The sequence below is a fragment of the Betta splendens genome, chromosome 5 (assembly GCF_900634795.4).
Source record: "Betta splendens chromosome 5, fBetSpl5.4, whole genome shotgun sequence".
In the NCBI taxonomy this organism is placed as follows: Eukaryota; Metazoa; Chordata; class Actinopteri; order Anabantiformes; family Osphronemidae; genus Betta; species Betta splendens.
The window spans coordinates 12,042,773-12,055,037 of record NC_040885.2 but is presented as its reverse complement, the minus strand read 5'-3'; the positions used below and the strand labels follow the sequence as shown (position 1 = coordinate 12,055,037).

General features: G+C 46.0%; 2 protein-coding genes across 3 annotated transcripts; one reads left to right on the top strand and one right to left on the bottom strand.

Annotated features, from left to right (window-relative positions):
- Nucleotides 1-212: 212 nt before the first annotated feature.
- tgfa (transforming growth factor, alpha) lies at nucleotides 213-4,977 on the bottom strand. Of its 2 annotated transcripts, none has more exons than XM_041071001.2 (7): nucleotides 4,665-4,977; nucleotides 3,922-4,083; nucleotides 3,692-3,823; nucleotides 2,461-2,575; nucleotides 2,131-2,280; nucleotides 1,934-2,042; nucleotides 213-1,752 (listed from the first exon to the last, which is right to left on the bottom strand). In XM_041071001.2, exons 1-7 carry the CDS (start codon nucleotides 4,702-4,704, stop codon nucleotides 1,624-1,626), a joined length of 837 nt encoding a protein of 278 aa, XP_040926935.1. In that variant the 5' UTR covers nucleotides 4,705-4,977; the 3' UTR covers nucleotides 213-1,623. The 2 variants fall into 2 exon arrangements, with proteins under 2 accessions (XP_040926935.1, XP_029008015.1); XM_029152182.3 differs by having other exon boundaries at nucleotides 1,934-2,025; nucleotides 4,665-4,968.
- A 1,201-nt stretch (nucleotides 4,978-6,178) lies between these two features.
- Nucleotides 6,179-12,115, top strand: slc2a11a (solute carrier family 2 member 11a). The gene is made up of 12 exons (XM_029151884.3): nucleotides 6,179-6,482; nucleotides 6,826-6,924; nucleotides 7,655-7,815; nucleotides 8,033-8,157; nucleotides 8,267-8,396; nucleotides 8,475-8,623; nucleotides 8,707-8,894; nucleotides 9,275-9,385; nucleotides 9,633-9,734; nucleotides 10,412-10,487; nucleotides 10,721-10,848; nucleotides 11,002-12,115. Exons 1-12 carry the CDS (start codon nucleotides 6,462-6,464, stop codon nucleotides 11,218-11,220), a joined length of 1,509 nt encoding a protein of 502 aa, XP_029007717.1. The 5' UTR covers nucleotides 6,179-6,461; the 3' UTR covers nucleotides 11,221-12,115.
- Nucleotides 12,116-12,265: the final 150 nt, after the last annotated feature.

Below are 12,265 nucleotides of genomic sequence, written 5' to 3'. Positions count from 1 at the left end.
GCACTCAAGAGTTCAGCTCTTTGTCCAGTTGTGCCTGAGGTCGAGGGTTTCATGTTGGCATTTCTGCATCTTGAAATACTCCGTGAAAGAGAGAAAAAAAAAATAGAGCAGTGCGTCAGAAAATCAAAGAATGAAGAGAGCAAGGAGCTTAAAAAGAAGGTCACGCAACGGATCACATAACACACGGGAAACAAGGAAACGTGACGCACACAAACGTTTGCAGTTTTAATTCTTCCTTGGAAAACAAATGCAGGTAACAAAGGCTTTCCAGTTACAACACAAAAGTCACAACGTAAAGGGTCAAACATCACAAGGATCTCCCTCCGAGACGATTCCGCGTTGACACTATTTACACACGCAAAGACATTGGTGCTTTTGATATTCACACACCAATGCTGTAGTAATAAGCAAAAACATATTTTGAAGGTAAATATCATCACCTACTGTAAACAAAGACAAGCAAATGATCCCCATCGAATCACATTCTTTTATGGTAGATTATTTTTTGTCTCATCACCCACACACACACGCACACACACACACACTTCATATTGATGTCAGTTTGTAATAAACATATTATTCCTTCATAAATTATCACTCCAGTACATTAAGGAAATCTTAAATATTTACTTGAGCTCATCTTCAGAGGCTTTTCTTACTTTAAAATGATTGAAATTTAAAGCAGAGGCAACGCTACAACACACATGACAATAAAAGGAAAGGATTTTGTGTTTAAAAACCATGTACCCACACCCATCTGTGCACGATCAAGTTAGAAAGGGACGTATTCCACATCTCCCTTCTTCCAGTGATTGCGTTAAATTACACATTAAGAGCATTTAATTCACGTTGAGCAAGCAGCCTGCTGAAAAGGGCTATTTTACCACAACGTGGCCACCCAGGTGCATGAGTCGGTGCAGTTACAGCTTCCAGACCAAAAAGCCTCTGAGGCAGGAGCACGTTGTCCAAGCACAGCTCAGGAAAACTGACAATATTTCAGCTTTAGTAGAAATACTGGAGTCATCAGACACCTGATTTTCATCATTGTTCAAAAAAAAAAAATTACATTGAAAGAATTTGAAGTTTCAACCTTTGCGGAAGCCCAGGTACAGTTTATTCAGGGCCTTTAATTCATTAGCACTTAGTCCAGTTACAATTCCTATCTCTGTGAAGTGAAGTGAACTACTTTAAAAAAAACAGACACTAAAATTGTTTAAAGCATCAGTTTCCCCACCACCGGAATTCCTTTAAAATGTTCTCTGTGCATGTAAGGTTGATGAAACGTGTGCAAAGTCAATAAAAAGACAAAAATAGTAACTGGAGTCTCCTGGAACATAGAAATGAATCATTGTTGTCCTGCAGCCCAAAGTAACCACCCTTCCTTTAACGGCCGTATAGATCATCTTTCATGTCCTCTAGGCAGCTATTAATTGGACATGCAGCTCTTCTCGTGTGGGACTTGGCAGCAGCTTCATCCCCAGAGCTTTAGACTGTTGCAGCTCTGCATTTATGTCCACAGAATCAAAGAGCGAGCATGTTCCTGGGTTGCTGCGGTCCCGAAGTTCCAGGCAGTGGAAAGAAATGTCACGGAACGTTTGAGCTCCCGCGTCACGCAGGCCTACCTTAGTCCTCAGGGCCAAGTCTGCGTGATCTGTACAGGCAACCCTGAGAGTTTGCAGACAGAGATGAGTGAAACAAAACAGGCCACGGTGCAAACAGCTGGCGTTGCAGCCAAAAGGTCTTCTCAAACCACTGGAAAGGAGAGAAATATTAGGAAAAGATTGAACTCAACTCAAAAGGAAAGGAAATCAGACAACGTCTAGTGAATAAAATGACAACGGGTTGAATAAATCACAATAAAATAAATACAACGTAACATTTTTCCTCAAATAGATCTATTCATCAACTACACAGACAATCAGGGACCAAGTACCACTCTCAGAGGGGTAGCAGGATGCTCCGTGCTTCTCCTGGGCGTGATGGTGCGCGTGCCTCCGCCGGCGACAGTCCTGCCGCCACCAACAACTGCAAGGAGGCAAACACTGGAAACACTCAGAATGATGCCGGCATCAAGTCGATCCCTTAATCGTGAGGAAGGGGGAGGGTGGGGGGGGGGGGGGTGTCACTTACTGCAGAAGCGTGCACAGCACCATGACCAGCACGCACCCGATCACACACAACACCAGCAGCGTGGCGACGGTCTGTTGCCTGTGATCGGCCGCCACCACAGCCAGCAGGTCCGCGTGCTCGCACCTCATCCCCACGAAGCCCGAGTGACACCTGGACATGAACAGCACCAGCTTTTATATGCAAATCACACGCAGCTCGTCACAGCCGATGCGTCTAAGAGGCCTCCCTGCACATTATAAATGTAAACCAAGACACTATGTGTGAAGCAAAGCTGAGGCCATAATCAATATGGTCAGAATGAACATAATGCATTCAAAATGTTTGACTTACACACATGCAGGCGTCTCCTCCAATATCAAGAAGCGGCAGGTGCCGTGGAAGCAGAAATGACGGTGGGAGTCTGGACAGTCGTCGAAATGAGACCGAACGGCTGCAGCCACGAACTCTGAAGACGTACACGACACACAGAAAAATGTCCGGACGCATTTTAGAGGATCAGGGAGATGATTTCTATAAAGCTGCTAATGTTTCCCCACTGCAACTGCATTGGGAGTTAATAACAGCAGCCGATTGGCCGGTTCGCTTTCACAGCAGGGTTCAAGAAATATGAACTCGTATTTAGGCGAACTGTTGAAAATAGGTTTAGTAGAACTAGAACACTAGAAGGCTGTTGTTGCGTGGACTCTTCCCTCAACGGGGAAACTGAACGTAATCCAAGAGCCCTCCAACAACACACAATATGACACAGGTGGATATCATAAATCTAAAAATACCCTAAGCCTACAGACACCTGAAGCAACAACACGCTCTAAATCCTAAAGCCGACACCCACGCCTTCGCCGGCGTAGAAGGAAATCTTTTGTTCGCGGGCTCACATCTCTCTGCACCTGGGAGGGACAGCCGACGTCAAGAAATGTCAAGGAAAACCGATGCTGCCAACACAAAGAGAGATTAAAACCCATCCCGGGGCGGACATTTTCTCCCGGCGGCCGTGTCAGCTTTCTCCCAACAAAACAGGTCGCGCGGGACACTTCTGACACGTAAACTGTACAGTCAGACGAATTCCGAGGCGCCTGACGCAAGCGGGCGGCCAATTTCCCCGCGAGGAGCCGAGACAGACGCCGCAGTGTGTCGCTCGGGGGGAGCGAGGAGGAGGACGGGCGTCCGCGCAGACGGCCGCATTACGGCCTCCGTCACACACGCCATTCCAACGGTAAATGGGCTGCTGGACGGCAGCCCGCGCGCATTGTCTCCTGCTTTCAGGCCCCGTGAAAGCCCTCCGTTGTGCCCGAGGCGTCTGCCTACGAGCCCCTCTCCGCTGCGTGAGGCTTTGTCAGGCGAGGGGGGGGGGGGGGGGGGTGCGAAGGCCTGCGAAGCGAAGGTGCATCCTTTGCAGCGCTGAATGTGCTGCTCCCTCTATTTTACGCTAAGAGGATCAATTATCAGTGCGATGCGGCTGAGCTTCACAATGCGAAGGACCCCCCGCTGAGGAGCCCAGGGCGCCGGCGAGAGTGGATCCGGACAAACGCGGAGGGGATGCGTCCGCCGGGGTCCGACTCACTTTTAACTGGTGGGAAACCAGTAGTGGTGGTTTCTCCACTGGACGCAGAGGCGCTTCCCGAGGCGCGCGGCGCTTCAGAAACGTCCGAGGCCGTAGAATGGCTCCTCCCGGGTTCGAAGGTGACGTGGGAACCTGTGGGGAAGCAGCACAGCAGAGCCGGCGGGCCGTGAGCATGACACGCAGGCTCCACGGAGCCCCCCCCTCGCGTGACGCCTCGCCTTCTCACTCACCGTTTCTCATCGGAGCGTCGCTGGTGGGCGAGAGCGCCGCGGCGCCGGCCGCGAGGCCGCGCGCGGAGGCGTCCGGGCCGACGGAGGCGCTCGCATTAATGGAAACGTGAGCCTCGGTCACGGTGGTGTTGCTCGGCCCGGCTCCGAAGGTAAAGAGGGAACCTGCGGCAAGGCAAGCGGCAGCGGTTAGGAACCAAGCGGGTCGAAATGTGAAAGATTATGTAGAATAACGTCAAACCCTACGTAGCAGAAGTAAGTTCACTGGAAACTCACCGTTGAGTATCACAGACATACTAAAAGTACCTATAGGAATATAAAAAATACACATTACTATATTGTGAGTTTTTCCCTTCATGGTTTGCCTCAGGAATCTGCCCCTGTCCCCTCTGATCATATGACCTGGTCTTCTATAAAATATCAATACCCAGTTGAGTAACTGGTACCAAACCCTGGCAACAGGGTCAAGCTCCCACTAAAAGGATGAGACCAAAGTTCTATAAATACACAAGGTCCCGAAAAGACAGGCGACCATCCGAGAAACACAAACTCGTCCAAATAATGCACCTACTTGGATTTATACACACCGAGGACCACAATAAAGGCACATTAATGGTATTTCTACTAGTAGTTGGTTGAATGGAGGTGGCAAAGGAAGAACTCGGTCCACTAGATGGGTCTGAACCGGACTTAAACAGGACAGGGTGACATTTAGGCACGAGCGAGCGCACAAATCAGCAACTCACCGCTTATGAGGAAAATTGTATCCCAGAAAATCCGAGTCATCCTGACGCGCGGGGCTCGAACTCTACAGCGACCTGGCGGAGACGCGGGCGTCGTCCATCGGCGCGGCGCTTCACCCGCGATCAAACGGCGGACGCGTCCACGGACGCCCAGCGCGACCACCCGATCACGAATGCGTGGGAAAGTGACAGGAACCGCGTGCTCTCCGTCCTCTCCTCTCCTGTCGTCTCGTCTCGTCTCGTCTCGTCTCCAGCGGCGGGTCTGAACGCTCAACTTCACTGTGTTCAATTGAGGAAACTCGTGTAATCCTGTCAGAGGCTGGCCAATTAGAAACAGGGAGGGAGGGGGAGGGGGAGGGGGATCTGGAGTCTGCGTGACCTTAATATGACACATGTATTTATGTGGTGCAATAAATATTTTATTCTAGCTATAGAACACAAATAGTGACTATTTTAAAGCATTGTATGGATGGATGTATAAAGTAAAGTTCTACTGAAAAACTCAACTCATTTAAAGGTTTCTTTAAGTTTTCCCTCTTGTTTTTAATTTGGTAATGTGCTTCAAGAATAGCTGTGCCAATCTGTCTGTTCATTCATCTGTTAAAGGTTTGGGCCAAAATGAAATTTCCAAGCAAATCTGGCCACATATGTATATTCAAGGGCTCCAATAGACAGTGTCTAATGTTCTTCTGCGCTTGTGTACTTGTGTAAAAGACTCAAAATAGCTGCAGCTGTGAATTGAGCAACGCTCGTTCTAGTGATTTTAGCCATTTTATCTGAACTTGCAACTAGACCGGCTGTGATTTGATTCCTATTATAATGTGTCGGTAAGTAAACAATTTGAGTTCATTTGTGTGTTGGGACAGGAGAGATGTCCACAGCTTTTCTGTAGCAGCCCTCATGCATTTCAAACCAAACCTCATCTGCCGGGCAAGAATATTAACTGCCACATCATTCGTCCATATTTCATAATGACATGTTCTTGTGAGGAGTCACTCCCAGCTGCCAGTCCAACACCAGCCCCTGGAAAAACCACTACTCACACCTACAGTTAACCTAACCTAACTCCATCGTTAAGGTACCCCCAGGTCTTTGTTAGCTGAAACCTAACAGTAATGAAGAGTTAATGATACCATTGCAGAGCCCGTGCAGTAACCCTACAAATGTGATGTAATGTGCTGTACATTTATGTAAATAATTAAAATACATATGTAAATTAATTACTTGATAAATTATTTACCAGGCCGAATCTAATTCCCTGCTTGTCCTTTGCAAACTTGGAATAAAGCTGATTGTGTTTCTGATTACGAGGCACTCTAGATCAACACAACCTCCGGGTTCACAGTGAATGTTTAGTTCTTTGAATACCTGCAGACTAATAAGCAACCAACAGGGGGCGGTGTTTATGTTTCTAGCGTCCGACTGGTCGTAGGGCACCTTAACATTAAAAGGGTGAAGAAACATACTCACCTGTCTGCGCATGCGTGGTTACCCCCTTACGGCTTAAGAACTCACATGCATCAACACGCCGCTGCACAAGGAGCGAACACCTCCAGTAAATCATTGTTTTTGGCCTTTGAATTAGTGGGACATCAGATTAGTATTTGCCACCTGAGCTTCAAGCGGCCGATTGTGTAACTGCAGCCAATCAGCGGAGGCCCGTCGGCGTCGCGCCCACGCTCCTGGCCACGTGCGCCGCGCGCAGCAGAGGAGGACTGTTAGAGTATTTGGGAGGTAGACTGCACCTGCCGCCGTCGGAGCTCACCAGGTCGCTTCACACCTCTTCATCCTCGCCTAGAAATGGCGCATTCTGGTGCACAGGTAAATGAACCAATGCAGTTATATGTATATAATATAAATATTTATTATGAAGTGTATTTTTTTAGTTTTTGTAACATTTGAGTAACATAAAATACCTTTGCATAATAAAAATTGGACACTCACCACAAAGTAAATGTAGCAACAACTATTGTCCTGCAATGAGAACGTGCCTGTAATAATTTATACTTAAATTGCTTTCGAGAAAAATAGGTCATATTTATGTGTCACGTAATATATGTATGTCATATTGTCATGTTGACCGTCAGCAGATTGACAGTCAACAAAGAGACACAGTGTCCTGTGTTAGCGTGTTTGCTAATTGAGGGCCTGTCTGTGTGAACAGAGCAGCCCTGCAACCCTGGTGCTGATGGTCGCCTCGGCCGCCTTCGGAGGGACCCTGCAGTACGGCTACAACCTGGCCATCATGAACGCCCCCACCACCGTAAGTCTGGGGCCTTTCACGCGACACCCGTGATGGCACGTTTTCCAGTAGTTCCTGATAGTTGAAGTTACAGACGTTTTGCTGCGTGTCACGGTGCGTCTCCACTGGCTTCGTGGGTCGTGACTGACTTTGGTGTAAATGGAATCACATTTTGAGCCAATTGATGCCTAAAAACGTACTCGGTCTCACGATTTGCTTCAGTAGGTCAGCAGGTTCAGGGACAAGTGTTCACAAAACGCATGGCCATGCACTTATGCTGGCATTGTTGTTGTTGATACATTGGTGTTTTGTATTGTTTGTGCCGACCAGCATCAATATTAATTCACATTTAGGTCACAGTGTAATTGGAACAAATAGAAAGTAGGCTACTTGTTCCATCGATTATTTATTATTAGTAGCGCTGTCACTAGTGTTGGTCTGTTGAATATTTTTGCTATAAAAATTGTTTAATAAATTTCTTTGTAAAATGATTTTATGAGACAACTTTAATTTGTTGTATAAACAATAGTTATACGATAAACACAATTTATAATAGTTCATATGTTTATTGTATAAACAACAGTTATACAATAAACATAATTTATAATAGTTCAGACCATAAACTGCGAACAAACATCCTACCTCTGTGGAGGTAATAAGTGCCCAGTCCAACCATGTAACCACTGCCCTGGCAGGAGTTTGTTTATTCAGTCAAACTTTAATAGTTCAACATCGTGTGTTTTGCCCCCAGTTTATTCAAACCTTCATCAACGAGACGTTCCTGGAGCGCTGGGACGTCCAGCTGGAGAACTACCAGGTGACCCTGGTGTGGACCGTCATCGTCTCCATCTTCTCGCTGGGAGGTCTGATAGGGGCTCTGATCACGGGACCCATGACAATACGCTACGGAAGGTAAAACGTGAGAGAAGGCCGCTGCATTCGCTGCAGATTGAAGGTTGACACTAACACGGGGAGGGTGAATGAATAACCTGGGTGTTCATTTACAGTTATCTGTCACGGCTTCACGTGCACCTGGCTGCGTGCATTTGTTTATCCACCGGCTTTCTGGATATTATGCGTCTGAATTTCATACGACATTTTATCCATTTGTTTATTTTTCTGTCCGAAGGAAGAACTGTCTGCTGCTGAACAACGTTTTCCTCATGGCTGGTGCTGTCTTAGCCCTGTCCAGCAGAGCCGCCAAGTCCTTTGAGATGATCATAATGTCACGTGTCCTGGTTGGAATAAACTCCGGTATGTTACAGTAGCTCCAGGTTTCCTCCTGTAGCCTTTTTTCCCCCGTATTAAAAGCAAAATGCTGAGAGGCCTGAACTTTGACAGGTGCCTCTCTGGTGTCTCGCAGGAATCAGCATGAATGTGCAGCCCATGTATTTCGGGGAAAGCGCCCCGAAGCACCTGCGAGGGGCCATCTCCTTGTCATCCTGTGTTTTCACCTCCTTCGGTGTAGTGCTGGGACAGGTGGTCGGACTCAGGTACACATACCTGTAATATACAACACTGATGTAGGTGTTAACACTTCTGCAGTAACACGCTGGATTATGTATTTCTAGAGAGATTTTGGGCAGCGAGCAGTGTTGGCAGTACCTCCTTGCCAGTAATGCCGTTCCTGGCGTCATTCAGCTGCTGACGCTGCCGTGGTTCCCAGAAAGCCCCCGATACCTGCTCATCGACAGGGGGGACAAGGAAGCTTGCATCAACGGTGGGTCCTGGGGCGTCTTCCGCCGTGTGTCAGAGGAAACCGTGCTTTTAACTGCACTGAACCCTTCGCCGTCCTCTCGGCAGCGCTGCGGCGGCTGCGTGGCTGCGAGGTCCAGACCTGCGAGCTGGACGAGATCCTGGAGGAACGGGCTCAGGTCCAAGGCATGAAGCCCCGGCAGCCCTGGGAGCTGTTCACCGACCGCTGCGTGCGCTGGCAGCTCATCACCGTCATAGTGGTGGCCAGCGCCATGCAGCTCTGTGGCAACGACTCGGTGAGAAGCGCCCTTGGTTACTGATACGGGCCTGCGGCGTCAGATGTTCCACCTCCTCCTACTGGAGAATGCATGGAGAATGAATGGGTGAAGAATTTGAGACGATTCGTCTCGTGGCTGTTTTCTGTACGTTACTGCAGGTTGTATTAATAATGCATTCTGGCAGCGAGGCTCCATTCTTCACCACTCCCCTGGTCAGAAAATGCAGATCTATTAAATACTCCTGTGATCCAAGGCTTTTAAGCACATGCTTGGCCGCCTTAGAAGGGGTTAGCATTATTCTGTGAACGAAACCTTTGCATAATCAGCTCTTTTAAGTCTCAAACATTTGTAACATTTGTCCGCAGAATTCTCATCTTCCGCCGTTGTTTTCCTTCCAGATTTACTTCTATGCGTCGTACGTGTTTCAAGAGGCTGAAATCCCTTACGATAAAATCCAGTATGTCACCATTGGCACGGGTGCGTGCGAGTTCACAGCCTGTATACTGTGTGTAAGTATGCTTCACTGTGGTCTACGTTATGTAACCAGCTGGAGGGAAAGATTGACAGGCGTTAGTGAGTTGTAGACGAATGAAACAGACCCTGTTTGACAAATGACAAAGCAATGGTTTGTGGTGAACTGTGACTAGATTTAAGTAGCGGTTCAATAGATGGCACCTGACAAACTACATTATTATTTGCTACTCGTTGGATATGTAGCAGTTTGATATAACAGGAGTGAACCCTGATGTTTTTCAGAACCTGCTGATCGAGCGAAAAGGTCGGAGGTTCATGCTGATGGGAGGTTTCATCCTCATGACCGTCTGGGCCGTCGTCTTCACAGTCGCCCTGTTGTCTGCGGTAAAATCATTTGATCATACAAAGACGTTGAGATTTTGCTATATAATATATAGATATACACAGAAACATAGACAGATATATACAGGAATCTCTGGCCATTTTTGGGGAGGGAGAGGGAAAGTAAAAGGAAGCTCATGGTGTCAACAACAGTTAATAGAGCCACTTAATGTATTGCACACCTTTGTTAGACCTTGTTGTTCGACTTTGGTGCTAAATCTGGGCCTGAATTTCTAGTGCATCTCAACCAGAGCGGATTTCCCCATGGTTTGTCTATGGTCTATGGTTTTATGCAGGTTGGCCTGAAAAATGTTTGCTATAAGGTTATTCCTTTGGGTCAGTCCAGTCTGAGGGTGTGGGCTGACTTTAGGGCTATTTATGAACCAATACAAACGCAAAGACTGGTGTAAGTGTATTTGAAATCCATCTCAGCAGTAAACAGCATGCAGTGTTTCAGTGAGTCCACTGGGAGGCAACATGCGTCCACAGGATGCGTTCTTGATGAAGTGAAATAAGAACAATGAACTAATGGCAGAACAGTGTTTGGTGTTGCAGGACTGTGACGTTCGTGCTCACGTCTAACAGCTAAATCCACAGGATGAAACCGTTTCCTTCATGCAGATTCTTTTCTTCTTCCTTGTGAGCTGCTCACTGTGAATGTTTTCCGCTTCTGCAATCAGAGCTATGTGTCCTGGATGCCGTACCTGAGCATGACCTGCATCTTCACCTACATCCTCAGCTTCGGCATGGGACCAGGTCAGTTTGACAAAGTCAGAGCCGAATCATATTCTTTATTCTTTTGTTTTTGAACTCATTAACATCCAGTGAAACACTTTTTCTCATTATTTAATGACCCAGTAAAATATTTAAATGCTCTCTGTTTTTTGGAACGTAGATTTTAGGGGGAACTGATGAAAAAATTTCTGTTTTGATTTCAAAGCCTTATACAAACAATAGTGCGAACAACGTGATGTTTTATTTTTTCTCAGCTGGAATCACTGGTATTCTGCCCACGGAGATCTTTAATCAGAACGATCGACCAGCAGCCTACATGATCGCTGGCTCCATGATGTGGCTCAACCTTTTCATTATTGGCATGATCTTCCCATTTCTAGTGGTCAGTCTCTTCATCCATGTATCAGCATCTGAAGACTTTGTGAGAATATGAAGTTATATAGTAATATTATATTTGATACAGAAAAAAGTTATTACAAATGACTTAAATCCCGTCCTAAGTCAGTCTGACGCCTTCTTTTGACTTTCCTTATAGAGTGGGTTGAGCCAGTTCTGCTTCGTGCCTTTCGGATTGGTCTGCCTGCTGTCTGCACTGTACGTGGGACTGTTCCTGCCTGAGACCCAGGGAAAGTCACTGTCAGCCATCACTAATGAATTCCTCAAGCTCAACTTTAAAGGCCAGGAGAAAAAGAGTCCGTTGCAGATTGAAGCTCAGTATCAGAAGGGGACAGTGTATCTCTCCACAGCCTTATAGACAGACAGACAGACAGACAGACAGACAGACAGACAGACAGACATGGAGTTCAGTGTCACTTTACTGAAAGTGTGTAAAGTCTATTACCACTGGTGTTGGGGAAGCTACCAACTACTTGACCCTGGAGCAACTAAGGTACAGCAAAGCTACTCCAAGTAGAAATCTACTGTAGTTTGATCAATAGAAAATAGGTCAAACAAAAACACAATGAATGACACTCAAGTTTATGTAGTGCCTAAAGGTCACACATAAGCCAAACAAATGTTAGTTCTGTAAACAAGGTTGTCATGTTACAGCCCTGTGTTCAGTCAGCTGGAGCCCAGGTTAGGTAACATAGTAGCAAGCAACTCGCTGACTAGAAGTCCTTTATATGGTGTGGTATCTATGGTCATTTAAAAGGATTATTTAGCAATGGGCATCTTACAGATTGTAAGCAAATATATCACTTCATGTCACCAGCAGGCATTAGAGCCATTATTGATCACAAATTTAATTTTTGTTGATAAAATCTACCTCTACCGCTGTATAGTTTTTAAAAAGGTGGGCTGTGTTTGGATTTATGCTACTATAAGTGTCATTGATCAAATTATCAAACACAACACGTTTATTCAGTTTAGTTGATGGTATGTAAAAGAACATTATTATATTATGCATTAAAAAATAATCATATATTCATCATCATCATCATATATTGTAAAAAGGCCTTGAAAAGATGGAGCTCTGGCTTCACCTGAATATTGAAGGGAACTCAGGACATGCAGGCTATGGTACTGTTTGTGGGTGTGATATCTACATATTTATGCCAGGTTGTTTTGTTACAAGGGTAACAATGGAAACAAGCCTTACTTTTAATCTACAGCGATTAAATAATCAGATACATGAAATGAAATAAAAGCAACAAACTCGTGCACTTACGCAATAATGTGTTGATTATTAATGAAAGAATACAGTTGAGAAGGAATATGTGTTATAGTCAAACCAATAATAGAACAAGTCTCTGATCTCTTGGTGTAAATATTTTAAATACATACCGCACAGCTGGATT